The sequence below is a fragment of the Vanacampus margaritifer genome, chromosome 6, assembly GCF_051991255.1.
Source record: "Vanacampus margaritifer isolate UIUO_Vmar chromosome 6, RoL_Vmar_1.0, whole genome shotgun sequence".
Taxonomy (NCBI): Eukaryota; Metazoa; Chordata; class Actinopteri; order Syngnathiformes; family Syngnathidae; genus Vanacampus; species Vanacampus margaritifer.
Window position 1 is genome coordinate 5,452,204 of NC_135437.1, and position 14,637 is coordinate 5,466,840.

General features: G+C 37.2%; 1 protein-coding gene across 1 annotated transcript in view; it reads left to right on the plus strand.

Moving 5' to 3' along the window:
• The first annotated feature begins 851 nt into the window (after positions 1 to 851).
• The window catches only part of plcg2 (phospholipase C, gamma 2), a 37,574-nt gene continuing 23,788 nt past the window's right edge, over positions 852 to 14,637 (plus strand). The window contains 15 exon segments of the mRNA XM_077567892.1: positions 852 to 956; positions 2,165 to 2,357; positions 4,370 to 4,519; positions 5,005 to 5,098; positions 5,188 to 5,235; positions 5,350 to 5,434; positions 6,251 to 6,331; positions 6,419 to 6,459; positions 6,890 to 6,962; positions 8,379 to 8,480; positions 8,601 to 8,719; positions 10,838 to 10,923; positions 11,012 to 11,129; positions 13,826 to 13,994; positions 14,135 to 14,230. Of these exon segments, the coding sequence (XP_077424018.1) occupies positions 2,174 to 2,357; positions 4,370 to 4,519; positions 5,005 to 5,098; positions 5,188 to 5,235; positions 5,350 to 5,434; positions 6,251 to 6,331; positions 6,419 to 6,459; positions 6,890 to 6,962; positions 8,379 to 8,480; positions 8,601 to 8,719; positions 10,838 to 10,923; positions 11,012 to 11,129; positions 13,826 to 13,994; positions 14,135 to 14,230 (1,446 nt within the window). The 5' untranslated portion in view covers positions 852 to 956; positions 2,165 to 2,173.

Sequence of the window (14,637 nt, forward strand, 5' to 3'; positions counted from 1 at the left end):
TAGTAGTGAGTAGTTTTATTCCGCTATGGAATACTCGTTTACTCTCACTCTAATGTCTTAACCTTTACATGAGCTATATATTTATGACAATACTTGCAGCAGTAGGCTTCTCCTACTTAACAAATTTTGGCTGTTTTCTTTGTGATGAGACTGCCCTGTGTTCTTTATGCATCTATGTGTCTTAGTTTTTAGGCATTGCTTCTTTGCGCATGTGATGCTGCTGTAGGTGCAGATTCTGCACTGATTGACTGGGGTGGGCCACCTTGGCTTTTGAGGAGGACCCACTTCTTCTTCTTAGAGTTGATCCCACGGTTCTGTGTAAAAAGTTGATAAAGTCCAGACTTTTTATTGATTTTAGTTTTTACAAGAGAGCAGGAGATCTGGAGAGTTTTTGTGACATGTGGACTGTTAACGGGGCACTGTGCGATGTGAATGAAGAGGTGTTGTGTTTTAGCGATGTTCTGCTGTGAAAGCATTTTATTTTTTTGTCTATTTATGAAATTGCTCTTGCCGACCTGTGTGTTTAGGAAAAGAATGTAAATAAGAGCGGCAAATAAATGTATTTTTTCAAAAAAAAAAATCTTAGAGAAAGAGAGAGAGAGAGAGAGAGATTTCTGAACGAGTCAATTTTTTATTTTATTTTTAGTTACATTTTAATAAACAATCTCTTGTTTGATTGAGATGGAATACTATAGAACTGTATCTGTGTTAAAGTAATTCATTACTTAATTTTCTCTCTTTCTTTCTATCCAATTCCAGTCTTAAGTAGCTATAGTATTGCAAATTGACTTCACTTCACTTCCTTATACAGTCAAATAGAGGAACTAACAGCTTTGTGCCTGTCATTGTCAACACGCTGTCGCTCGGAGCTTCATTTTACATTGTTGAAAGGATGATTAAATAATTGGGAGTGGGGGGATAATTACTGTGTGCCGTCTAAAGAATCAACGCGCGAGGTAAGAATACATTTCAAATGCCTATTTTTTGCAAGCGTCGCATTAAATGTGCGAAGCGATAGGAAGTGTTTTTTTCACTGTCGAGACAATACAGCATGATAAAGCTGACAGTAGCCAACATTCAAAGACCGTTGCGGTGGCAATTCTCACTTGATTTAACTTGGCAATGCTAAAAATGCAGGGGCTACAGGTGGAGAAACGGACAAGAATGGCGATTTAATTCAATTTCAAAGCGTTTCGAGACATGACATTACACAATCTCGCCCTCTAGCGTCATTGGGCCAACTAAGTAATGTATCATTAAGTTAGCTATTTGCATTTCCTGCTTCAGCGATGCTAGCTGTGAAAGGAGACTTTTGTGTTGTCGATCGACAAAAAGTCTCGCCTTAAAAAAACCCGTAGACACTCGTTCTGTCAGACTAATAGCATTGGCAGGTGCAGCTCCCCGTTAGAATATACTGTACAGCTGTGCTCATCACTTTTCAAGCTTTGGCAAAATTTGTAAAATATTTGCTAACTGACAACGGGGGCTGTGTTCATTTTCCTGAAATGCCGTATAATTTAAATTTGAATCGCAACATGTTTTCTTTAATGTTAGACATCTTAAAAATTCTGCCTGTGTAGCCTATAGGCCAATTGAAAACCTATGAGCTCGACAGTATAACAAATGAGGATGTTGAAACAATTTGCTCTTACCTGCCATTCTTGTGTAAAGCATGAATGTGTGAAGAATAGAATCATGGGAAAACATAAGAACACTTTACATTTGAAATTAGTCAGAGATAGACTGCAAGTGTAAAGACTGGAATAATAATAATAACAACAACATGCTGGAATAATCAAGGGTTAATACTTTCCATCATAGCAAAAACACAATGCAAAAGGAAAACAAAAAACACTGTTTAGGCCATTGGTTTCGTCGTTGGCCATTACATGGCAAAGTTCAAATGTATACTGTATACTACAGTACTGTTTAAGAAAAAGTGAGCTACAACATGGGGCATAAACTTTAATGAGATATGACCATATTTTGTAAAACCCTGTACTTCTCAAAGCTTTGAATATTGCACATCTACACTATTTAACAAGTAAGCATTATGGTACATAAATGCTTGACTACACTGTCAGTAATGACTCTAGTTTTAGAAGCAGGAGTGATCAGCTGTCTTGATCAAATAACTGTTTATGTCCCTCTTGCTCCTTCAAAGGTTGGAGAGATGGCACATTGGGGGCAGCAGGGAGAGATGACAGAGTACAGGAAGAATATGATCAAACGGGAAATGGAGATGGGCATGGTCATGACAGTTTTCAGACAAAAGGCAGAGAGACTCACTGTTCAAGTTATCATGGAAACGCATCAGGTGGCTTGGACACGCACTGCGGAGAAGACTGATGGCGTCTGTAAGTACTTTGTCATTATATTAGTGGTAGTACAGTGTTAATTGTTCTTAACAGTCAAAAGTTTGTTATCAAAAAGTTTGTTATCAAAATGGTTCTATGTTATCATCAGGGTTAGGGAATCCAGGTCCAGGAAGTGAAAACCGCTTTAGCCAACTGGTGCTTCTACTCAACAGGTTGAGATGAGCTCAGTTGAGTAGAAGCAGAAGCAAGGTTTTGTTTTTAACGACTTTTGGACATTTTTACAGTGCGTTGGAACTTGTTTTGGCTTCTGAAAAGTTTTGGAAAGGAGGGACAGCTCTTTAGAAGCAGAAACTGCACTTTTTAAAGCAAATGTGTTAGAAGCTACTGCATCTGCTGAAGAGCAAAAGGCAACAACACACCTGCACACCAGAAATACGGAGAAAACAACTATGCAAAGAATGCATGACCAGGCCAGTGGCAGTACATATAATCTATGCCCAAGCCCAGAGCCAGCCCTATCCAATGCCACGTCCTAGACAAGATTTATTTGGCCCCTTGATGTGAGACAGGCTTTAATTTATAAAATGAGTACGCAATTTTAAAATAAAAGAAAGTTTGAAATATTGATAAAAAAAGACGATATACAGTAACCCCAACCTCCATCGCAGTCCCGCTATTTTACAGTTTTTTATTTTTATTTTTATTATTATTATTATTATTTTATTTATTTTTTATAAATCTTGCAATAACTTAATTTTGCAGAATATTTTTGGGGTACAATTCCATGTTCTCCCACTGGATGGAGGCACAGTATTGTAAACTCACTGTACTGTATATTGTGTTTGAAAAAGGAAACAAAGTATCGCCTAGTGATGGGTGATAGCAGACAATTTTTTTTAATACTGTAGCGATACTAATCACAAATATATATATTTTTTACCCTGATAAAACGCATGGCAATAACAGAGCATTTAACATTTTTAATGTGTTTTGTTCATAACATAGTAATAATAACAAATTACAATAAATTTGTATGAAAGACGTGTAAAAGAGTAATAAACCTCCAAAGCAGAGGTGTTAAAATTAATTGATTAATTGCTTATCACATTAATCGACAAACATTTTGATAATCGATTAATCGTTTAGAGCACGTGCATACTTGAGGGCCTGAGTCCTGCATGCTTTCAAGGTCTCTCTACTCCAACACACCTGTTGTACGTGGGAAACCTCTAAAACAGGGGTGCCCAAGTCCGGTCCTCGAGAGGCCGTATCCAGCCTGTTTTTCATAATTTTCTCCACTAACACACCTGATTCATGATCAAGATCGTTATCAGGCTTCTGCAAAGATTGCTGATGAGCTGATCATTAGATTCAGCTTCGCTGAAAGAGGGTGACATGTAAAACAGGCTGGATAGGGGCTCATGAGGACCGGACTTTGGCACCACTGCTCTAAAACATGCAGGACTAGGGCCCTTGAGGACCGGACTTTGACACCACTGATTTAGAGCCACTGTTAAACGTGAAACCAAATACTCTGATTTCAGCCTCGCAATATTCTCTGATAGCTGCGGTCCTTTATGAATTTGGTGGTTAATCAAATAAGGCATTTGCAAATATCTACTTTTACTTTGGTAAACTACAATCAACATGTTTCTCTATTGGATCTGAATCATAATTTATGGAAAAAAAACAAAAGCACTTGCGCTGGGTGCTCTTATTGCGTGCAAAATGTATGTATTTATGCCTGTGGCCGTTTCTATAGTTTCAATGCAGACAGTACATTGTAACACGGGAATGAATATGGCCCTCACTAGCGGTTGTGGCCCTAACAACTGCAACTGACAGACTGATCTGACTGACGGGACAGAAGACTGGATGGACAGTTTTTTTTAGTTTTGTTTTGTTACATGCCAGCATCACAAGGCAGTAAAGGATGCATTGCTCAAGCAGTGGTTGAGAAAACTGAGTGATTAAATGTGATTGCTCATGTTACACAATTATAAGGATTCACCCTTACAATTACATTGGAAATGCGCCCTTCTGTCTTTCAGTGGATCTATTTGAGATCCGAGAGGTTCGCCCAGGAAGAAATTCTAAAGACTTTGAGCGGTTCAAAGATGGCAAGGATAAACATGATGACAATACTTGTTTTACCATCTTTTATGGCTCACAGTTCGTCCTCAACACCTTAAGTCTGGGAGGTGAGTATGAATATTATATTTTGGACATATTGTTTGTGGCTTTGTGCATACACAGAAGTTCCCATATTATATACAATATAAAGATGCACGATATCTGACGGGCCGATATTGGGAGAAAATTACATCGCTTGTATCGGTCCGAATCATTATTGCAAAATTAGACCGATATTGAAAGCGGCCTCTAACGCGTAGCATTGCTCTGGTTGATGTCACTTTAGGAGTTGGTGCATGACATAGGGGGTAATATGGCACCACTGACAGCCATATTAGTCTTTTTTGTTGTTTATTTTAACCAGGGCTCTAGGTTGCGCCCAATTTGGGCGGGATCTTTGGATCAACATTCAATACTCATTTTCCATGAATAACAGGGAAATGGATGGGAGAAAGAAAAAGAACAAAAGTTACTTTGTGGGTGCCGAACCATGAGTATGCAGAAAGTCGACTGTACTGTTAAGGTTATTATTACCCCCCCCCCCCCCCCCCAGCTGATTCTGTGGAGGGTGCGTATAAATGGCTGACTGGACTTGAAATGTTAGTTCAAGAAACACTGGCTGCTCCTACTCCAGTTCTGATTGAGAGGTAATCATACACACAAACACATATTTAACAGTAGCTAAAGTACAGTACAGTACAAGCTTATTAAACAAGGTTTTTTTGTTTTGTTCAAGCTGGCTCAGAAAGAAGATGTATTCTGTCAACCAGACAAAGACAAACAGGTACACTTCCTCCTCTATCGGTCCTTTATTTACTTGATTTAAATGGTTACTCATGTAGTTACAAAAGAGTTGTAGCCAGTGGGATTTGACAGTCCCATTATATGATCTTTACAGCATATCCATGAAGGAGCTGAAGACTCTTCTTCCTTTGCTCAACTACAAGCCCGCCAATGTTCGTTGTCTGAAAGAGAAATTCTTGGTACTCTTACAGTTTTTTTTGTTAGTCTTTATTCTTAACTTTATCATTTACTACAAATGACAAATATATTGGAGAAGTACTTTTTTTCAACGGGTAGGCGTAAAAGAGAGCCTTTTGCCCAACTTTATTTTAAATCCAACAGAAGAAGCACGACTTCAGATGTGACGTCCTTCTCCATTTACAGCAGTGATGAAAAGTTTGCGCACCCCAGGTAAAAATTGGCATTATTGTGCGTAAACAAGAGAAGGAAAAAAAGTTGTTTTTTAACCTTATCGGTCCACAGAACTTGTTTCCAAAATGTTCTGTTATTTTAAAAGTTTAAATGCTGGAAATAAAATCAAACTTTTGTTGACATGTTTTCAGAATGTCTCATCTGTAATTTGATGCATTTTGGAGATTTTTCCATCTTTCCTTGGCTTGTTTATGCACGATAATACGATTTTTACCTGGGGTGCCCAAACTTTTGCTCCCTCCTGTATACAAAAGATAGGCCTATGCATTTTTTCTGGCACTGGCTTTATCTGAAAAGTTGCTTAAGTAAACATTACGGAGTAAGTGTAACTTGTTCTTTCTTACACTGTTCTGTATACATTGACATAAATCGTTCTTATGTGTGAATCTGAATGGTTGGTTGTCAATATGTTCCCTGTGATTGACTGGCGATCAGTGCAGGGTATTACCCACTTCTCGCCTAAAGTCAGCTTGCGTAGGCCCCAGCACAGCCATGACCCCAATGAGGATAAGCGCTATAGAAAGTGGATTGATGTCTGCTGTAATACACGATCATACGTGCATATTTATGCTCTCCCTTCACAGGAGGTGGGAGCAAAACATGATCGTTTGGATTTTGAACAGTTTCACAAATTGTACAATCTGATCATGTTTGAACAAAATGAGGTAAGTGGAATCACAAGTGGTTATATTCTTGTATGACATATACTGTACTACATATTTATGCAGTATTTTAATTTCATTTTCACTCAGATCCTTGAAGAATTCAAAAAGGATTGCGCTTTTATTTTAGGGTAAGTGCCTGTTTACTGTCTCAGGGCACGCAAAACTATATCTTGCACATCTAAACCAGGGGTCACCAACATGGTGCCTGTGGGCACCTGGTCACCCTCATTGACCACATGTGTAGCCTATGGGCCCATTCTATAGCTCACCAGTAGTTATTTACTAGGAATGTTGTAGAAAATGGAAACACTTAAGGAAATTAAAAGCATTTGCATATTGATAGTGTTTCCCATCTTGAATCATGAATATGATCTGTCTTCACATAGGTTAATATTGTTAATTCTTAATAAAAAAAAACAACATAATGAAAGGTGATTGAGCAATTTTGTTATTTCAGTGTAAGAGTGTGTCAAATTGGTATAACTGATGTAAAAGCAACCCTACCACTGATAGTGTGTATTCTCTGTTTGACTATGTACACCGTTTTATGTTGTTCAGTAATACAGATAAACCTGATGCCTCCCTAGTGTTGCTTCATGACTTCCAACGATTTCTTATTTACCAGCAGAAGGTATGTAAAGCTAAAACTAGTCATGAATCCAGCAGGTGTTTTTTTCTGTGTTCATCCAACAATTCTCCTTCTAACTCATTTGCTCCCAAAAATGTATAAATACGTTCTATTTTAAATGTTTTAAGTGTCCCAAAAACATATTTATATGTTGTTGTTTTTTCGTTTTTAAATGTTTTTTATGCTAGAGCATACAGAAATCTTTGATGCAGCTTCTCAACTGCAAAGAACAGTTGAGGCAATGGTAGTTATTACAAAACTGGCCAGCAGGTAGCAGCAGAGCAAAAGAGATCAACCAGGGCCATGTTGAAAAAAGCTCATTTACCTGCAGTTCTATACAGATTTGTGAATAATAATAAAACTTAGCTATATTCTAATGCTAATTGCTGCAAAACGGAAACAGATACAAATATACTTTTTTCCTGATGAAAGAAGAGACTGTAATCTTTCTTTTGGTAGGTTCCATGTTTTTTTATAACAATAGAATACAATATTTTGCGGGCTTTGCAAATTTAGTCAAAATCTAGTAAAACAGATGGGAGCAAAAGGGATCAGGAGCTTCAGTGAAAATGGATGGGAGTGAATGAGTTAATGTTTTCAAGAATGGGCACTTATTTCTGACACTTCAATGGTTGACAGTCAATGGTTGACATGATTTATAATCGGTCCGGTGCAGTCGACAAATAGCAGATGTTAATTTGGAAAATGCAAAACTCTGAGAAATGCTGATGTATGGCTATTTAAGTTTGCACAATTTACCATGAGACATAAACCAATCCCACCACCAGGAATTTTAATATCCCCAGAAATTGTGTGTGAGCGCTATGAAAGTTGTACCAAAATGTCAAAATAAATTAAATATAACAAATATGACAGCAGTGACCTAACACCCCCATAGTGTTCTGTGTGCAGTGTAAAATTGACATTGGGGGCAAGCTGATAGGATGCTTTTGTACGTTTCTGGTAATGCCGCGGTGTTACCCACCCGTCTATGGGAAAGTGTATATCATAACAAGAAGGGAGTGTATCACTCTTGGTCCCCAAGGTGACAACAAACAAAAAGGTCTGAGGTTTACTCAATTTATAATTTATTCCAACAAAAAACAGTTTAATTTAAAAATTTAAGATATTTACAATGAAATTACCCAAAAAATAACTAATACAAAAAGCCCTACAAACTAAGATTGCACAAGCACAGATTATTCAAATGGGGGTACACTAAATTGGAGGCCGAGAGTGACGTGCTTTTCTGTCAGAACGCACGCCAAATCCTGTCACCCCATGGAGGCTTAAGAAAAAATAATCTTTCCTTTTTACGACTTGAAATTAAGTCATGTACTTGTAACAACCAGGAGGTACTAGATAATGACGTCTATGAAATGAAATTCATTATGTCTGTGTTGCTTTCTATTCCTGAAGGAGTCATGGGCTCGTGATCTCAATAAGGTTCGAGAGTTGATGACCACTTTCATTGATGACACCATGAGAAAAACCAACGACCCCGAGTTTACAGTCAGTGAGGTATTTTATCACATGTTCAAGAAAATCACCAATACGGTTTCATTTCATTCTTGTTTATCGTTTCCTTTCTGAAATGCAGCATTGTACTGTATTTTTAGGTCTCTTATCTGTCATTTCTAGTTCCTCAGCTTCCTGTTTTCCAAGGAGAACTGCCTGTGGGATGATAAACTATCAGACATTAACAACCAAGACATGAACAACCCTTTGTCCCATTACTGGATCAATTCATCCCACAACACGTCAGTATGACATCACACTCTCACACTTAAAATAAAAAAGGTTACCCACTGCACATTTACTTTCACAGATCCACCTGCCATGCAAGGTTAGGTTGAAATTAAATCAATGATCTCAAATATTATTCTTCCACTAATTATAAATACATTATTTTTAATTTGTTCAGAGATGAAAATACTGGCTTATTCCAAACTACGGCCCGGGGGCCACTTGCGGACCGCCGTCTGCTTTTCAGTGGCATAAACTAAAATTTACATTTTCCATGGCCCAAGAAGCTTGTTTAAAAAATAAAACATTGAGGTGATTAGTTAGAAGGAACAATGCCGGAAAAATAGATGCCACTACTAATAATAACTTGGATTGTGTACTGTGAGCTTTTCTAGATATGAAAAGACACAAATAAACTATTTATGACTAAAATAACACAGCGTCTCTTTAAATCACTGGTGAATAATGTTAATTCCATTTTGGAAGCAAACATTTGTTACTTCCATTTTCTGCTATCATATTGATGATCTCTGGTAACTGTTTTTTATTTTTTATTTTTTTAAAAGGTCAACATTTTAGAGTTTGCGCTTGTTTTGGTTCTGAATGTGGAGATGGGATTATGTTACTGGTCGCTGCTCTCTAGTCTAGTAGCATACAAGGCTCTTGACCACCCCAAAATCTTGAAAAATACATTCCTTGTCCCCTTTACCCGAAAGCTGTTATGTAGAAGTTTTTCAAAATAACTAGAAAATATAAACAATTTATAATTACTTGCTTGACTGATTTTAGCATGTTTAATAAATTAAAGTTGAAATATTTTAAAGTGGCCTTTTTTATGTATCTGGCCTTTAAATGGAAATGTTTGGACACCCCGGAAATTACCTGTATTTTTGCTTAAATCGATTGCTAAATGTGATCTTATCTTCACGAAAATAGAAAAGCACAATTTTCTGAAACTGACACCATACAAATCATTTCATGTTTTTACTGAACACAGCATAAATGTCCAGTGCAATCTTTGGCTATAATGGGTGGGTGAACCTCCACAACCAAACATGTAATTTAGTTATAGATCAGAATGGGGGACGAATCGCTCTCCTGAGGTCATGCTAACGCATCTCAATGGTTTGATGAGATCAAGACTGTGACTGGTTCACTCCAGAAGGCACAATTTCCTCTGTCAAGCCATCCAATGGTCGATTGAATTCAGCCATTTTGGATGTGCATTTCGTCAAGCTTCAATTAGCAGACAGATGTCCGAAATAAACAGAATTTCTTTTTATCCACCAGGAGCTTCCTTCGTGCTGCCCTTCAGTTTAGTCAAGTTACGTTTATTTGTAGCTATGAGCCATGAAATCACAGCAGTTGACAAACTATATTGACATTCCCTGAGCTTGACCCCCGCCCAACTGGGCAAAGAAAAACTGAAAACTCCAGTTGGAGAAAAAAGAAGAAATCTCTCTATGGAGCCATAGGAAATTATCGGCTAGTCAGGTGTTAGCCTGCAAGCTAACTGCTCCCCATTGTCTATTAGCAGAGGTTAGCCTCAAAGCAAAGCAACTTTATTTGCATAGAGCATTTAATACACAAGTTGTTTTAGATGATTGAAAGTACTATTGCTGTAAGCAAATTCAAGTGATTAAGACGCACGAGTGGAACGACTGCAAGCGGGCAGAGCTGCTGCTTGTGTTTATATTATGTGAATGGGCTCTAAAGTAATGTTTCAAGTAGCTGTGAGTTGTCGAAGATTAAGATAAAATTATTACACTATCGGTAGAAGTCTGTAGCCTTAACTACCTTTGTAACATATCTACTCACTGGACTGGCATTGGGCAAACATTTTCTCCTCTCCTGTGCATGTGAGAGACAGAGCAACTTGAAACTTTCACTGATGGTTGGCTGTTAGCTCCCCACTGCATGAGCAACCAATCAGATGGGCGGCCCAAAGCTGGAGAGGAGCCACAGCAGACAGACAGAGGCACACTGCAGCCATCAGCGCCAAAATAACCCAGTTTTTAATCGATCGCATATCATTTACATACATTACATAGAAAGTGAAATAAACCTTAGCTTCCCTTTCTAATTGCCAAACAAGTGCCAAGCTTTTAATGACATCATTTTTTTTTTTATAGCTACCTGACAGGTGACCAGCTTCGTAGTGAGTCTTCCACAGAGGCTTATGTGCGCTGTCTGCGTCTGGGATGTCGCTGTGTTGAACGTCAGTATATTCTATACTTCCACCAAATGAAATTTGCTTTTCCAATTGTGTTTCTTATGTTTGTGTTTTTGTATGGTGTGTAATAAAGTGGATTGCTGGGAAGGACCCGGAGAACCAATCATCTATCATGGTTGGACCAGGACGACCAAAATCAAGTTTGAAGATGTGGTTAAAGCCATCAATCAGCATGCATTTGTTACCTCGGAGTGAGTAGAACAAATAATGTGTTCAACACTTTTTAAGTTAAAAGACAGTCAAAACGATTTGTAATGTAGTTCCAGGGGTCACACAAAATGTATTCCCCCCCCCCACCACCACCACCACTTCAGTGCTGCAAATTGAAAATACTATTTTCTAGGGCCACAATTGATCATGGGCTCCAAGAATCACCTAGACTTTTCTCTCCCTTATGATGCCCCAGGTTATGACAGGGTGACTTTAATTGAAGCGACAATTTTTTTTCTTTCAATTTTATTTCAAACATGTATATACAGAAAAAACAAACCGATTATAAAAGTACTTGTGTAAAGACAAAATATAAAACGAACATATAAAACAAACCAGCAAACACAACATTCAAGCAACGAAAGCAACATAAGAAAGTTCCACAGTGTTTCAACCAGTCATGAGCTACACATACATGTTCGAAAAGGAATTATTAATTATTAATAACAAACAATGGTTATTATAATAATTTCACAATGTTTTGAATATGCACGCACAAATAAAATTTTGTTTGGATAGGACTTGATCTTATCTTCTGTCATGCTTTATTTTTGCTATGATTTCGAGCAGGGGTGTCAAACTCATATTAGCTCAGCATGGAGGAAAATATATTACCAAGTGGGCCGGATCGGTAAAATAATGCTATATAACTTAAAAACAATTGCCATTAATTATATGCAGATGTTCGCTATTTGTGGGCCAGCCCTAAATTACGGACCTCAAATGTAACCATATTGTTCCAAAAAAATAACACAAATCCAAATGGAACGCGGCCTACTTTGCCTGTATGAGTTCCGGATGTGTTAAATTTACCCGTTTTGCATATACAGTATATATTGTTCCCACAATGCATTGTATGGTACAGTTAATTAAGTTATAAGGACGTTAATCCTTGTCATATGTGTTTATGTTACCAGTAATTGAATTTGTGTCGTATTTAACACGTTTATGTCGGTCTATGATTAAAAATTATTATAATTTTTTTTTAAACAAACCATAACTTTAGGTTGTGTGTAAAATAATGACATCCAGGACGATTCCGTGTACAATTTGCATTGCTCATCTGAGGACTGCTTGTGAAATTATGAATTTATGTTTTGATTGAGGCTGGCTGATTAATTGGTCCAACATTTTGTAATGGGAGGGCATTCATTTTAAAAAGAAGCAAATTAGAAGAATCAGTTAGTGCGGCTTTTCCCCCAAAGAGTGAGCCTAACATATAGAGTTAAATTAGAGTCCAAAGTTTTGTACTGAAAATTCATGTGCAAAATATAAAAATTTATTCAAAATGAAAGCAAGTGTGTGAAGCATTTTTTTTCCGGGTCAAATTTCGATTCACATGGGTCATTCTTTTGAATAAATTATTATATTTATTTTCACTACCATATGTATTTTGACATTTGAGGTCTTATTTTTTTTCAGTTATATCTTTTCAGATTCAGATCTTATTTTTGACATTTTCAAAACTTATTTTTCACTTTCAAGTATTTTTTTCATTTTCAGATCTTTTTTTTTTTTTTTGAGTTTCAGATTTTTGACCTAACTGAGTTATCAACTGAGTGGGGCGTGGAAAAAGTACTTTGGAACCTCCCCTCAGTGACAGTGCCTTCTGAAAACGTAGAAAATAAAATAAATTTAACTCAATACTTACATAAAGTACATCATATTGATTTGATTGTAAGGCTGCTCGATTATGAAGAAAATTATAATCATAATAAATTTGGTAATAATTGAGATCACGATTAAAACAATCATTTGTTTTTTGGTACAAAACAATAAAATCTTTATACATATAAACATATAAAATATATTAAGAAAAATACATTTCTTTGAAACACTATAATTACGTAAGTTCATTTTGGACCAAACAAGATTTATTAAGTTAGTCATGTTAATATAAATGAAGTGCAAATATATATATTTAAACAACTCAAAATTAGTATTGATAATCTTTCATTTTTGTTTACGATTATGCCGATTTTTTAATTGTGGAGTGTAAGTAAGTGAATTTGAATTTCAATTAATTTCACAGCCTTATGTGATTGGCAGAATAAGAATTGCAGGGAAAAAAATTGCTGGTCTGTGTACTTTTCGGCCATTTGTATGGATATTGTCGTGACTGGCAACTCCATGCTGCCATGAGTCGTGTAAACATTGGTGTAGTTTCCAGTGTCAGTTAACAAAAACAAAACTCTCAAAAGGACTGATTTAGCGCTGTTAGTGGCTTAAAACCAGCATGGAAAACAATGAGGCCTTGTGCATAAAAGACTGCAAGTTGTATAACTTTCTATGGTTTTTAGGAAAAAAGGAAATTGAGAAATAGGGTTAAAGTTGTTTCTAACAAATGTGATATCAAGGTTAAGTTTTTGGATGAAGGGTCACCTGTTTAATACATTTGGTACACCAGTAGCAAGATGGCTTGAGCATTAAGTCCAATAGCCTGATTTCTTGAAAAAACGCAGGGAGAGATAACACCAACTGTTCAAAAACAACAACAACAACAGCAGCAGCAGCAGCAAGTGACTGTGATCGATGGGTCACATGAAGAAGGTGAAATACCTGCTCTGATGATAGCAATCTTGTCCACAAACATGACATATACAACAGTGATACTACATTAAAACCTAAGGGTTACACAGATTGTCATAATTAGTTTAACTATGACACCCTTTCTCAGGTTCCCAGTCATTCTGTCTATTGAGGAGCATTGTCCATTGGAGCAGCAACGGCAGATGGCCCGCATCTTTCGTGAAGTGTTCGGAGACAAACTACTTCTTGAGCCTCTGGAGCACATGGCTGAGCAACTACCGTCACCCACACACCTGAAGGGCAAAATCATCCTTAAAGTAGGCCTACTGTGTGTGTGTGTGTGTGTGTGTGTGTGTGTGTGTGTGTGTGTGTGTGTGTGTGTGTGTGTTGGGGGAGGGGGGAGTTTTCATAAGAATTTTTATCCGACAATATCATGTTGCTATTTGTACATGTGCAGCACAAGAAGCTCAGTGTTGACGGAGGAGACACCACCAAAGAATTCATAACGTGGCAGAAACAGGGAGACTTGGAGATGTGGGACCCTGTCAATCAGGTATTTTGACTTTTATCACAAAATTGCCTGAAACACACAGAGAATTACATCAAATTCATGTAGGCATACAAGAAGGGCTCTTAGAGTAAAAGGGGAGCACAAACAGTACTGTGACTGAGGGGCTGGGCTGTTGGCACCTCAATAGCAAGTAGTCAGCTGACTGGCAACTTGCCAACAACCAGTTGCCATTTAACATGTAGCCATAAAGTTATACTTGGGATAAGTCGGATTGTATCAAATTTGTAGTTCTACCTCATGTATGGGAGGGGTGGGGTGGGTTTTGAAAAAATCATAAATCCTTAATTAACTGGGCACAGGCAACATTTTAAGTTAAATTATTTTTTACATATACAAGTGGAAGTTAATTAGTCTAAAACTAGTCCAATTAAACACTGAACTAATGGCAG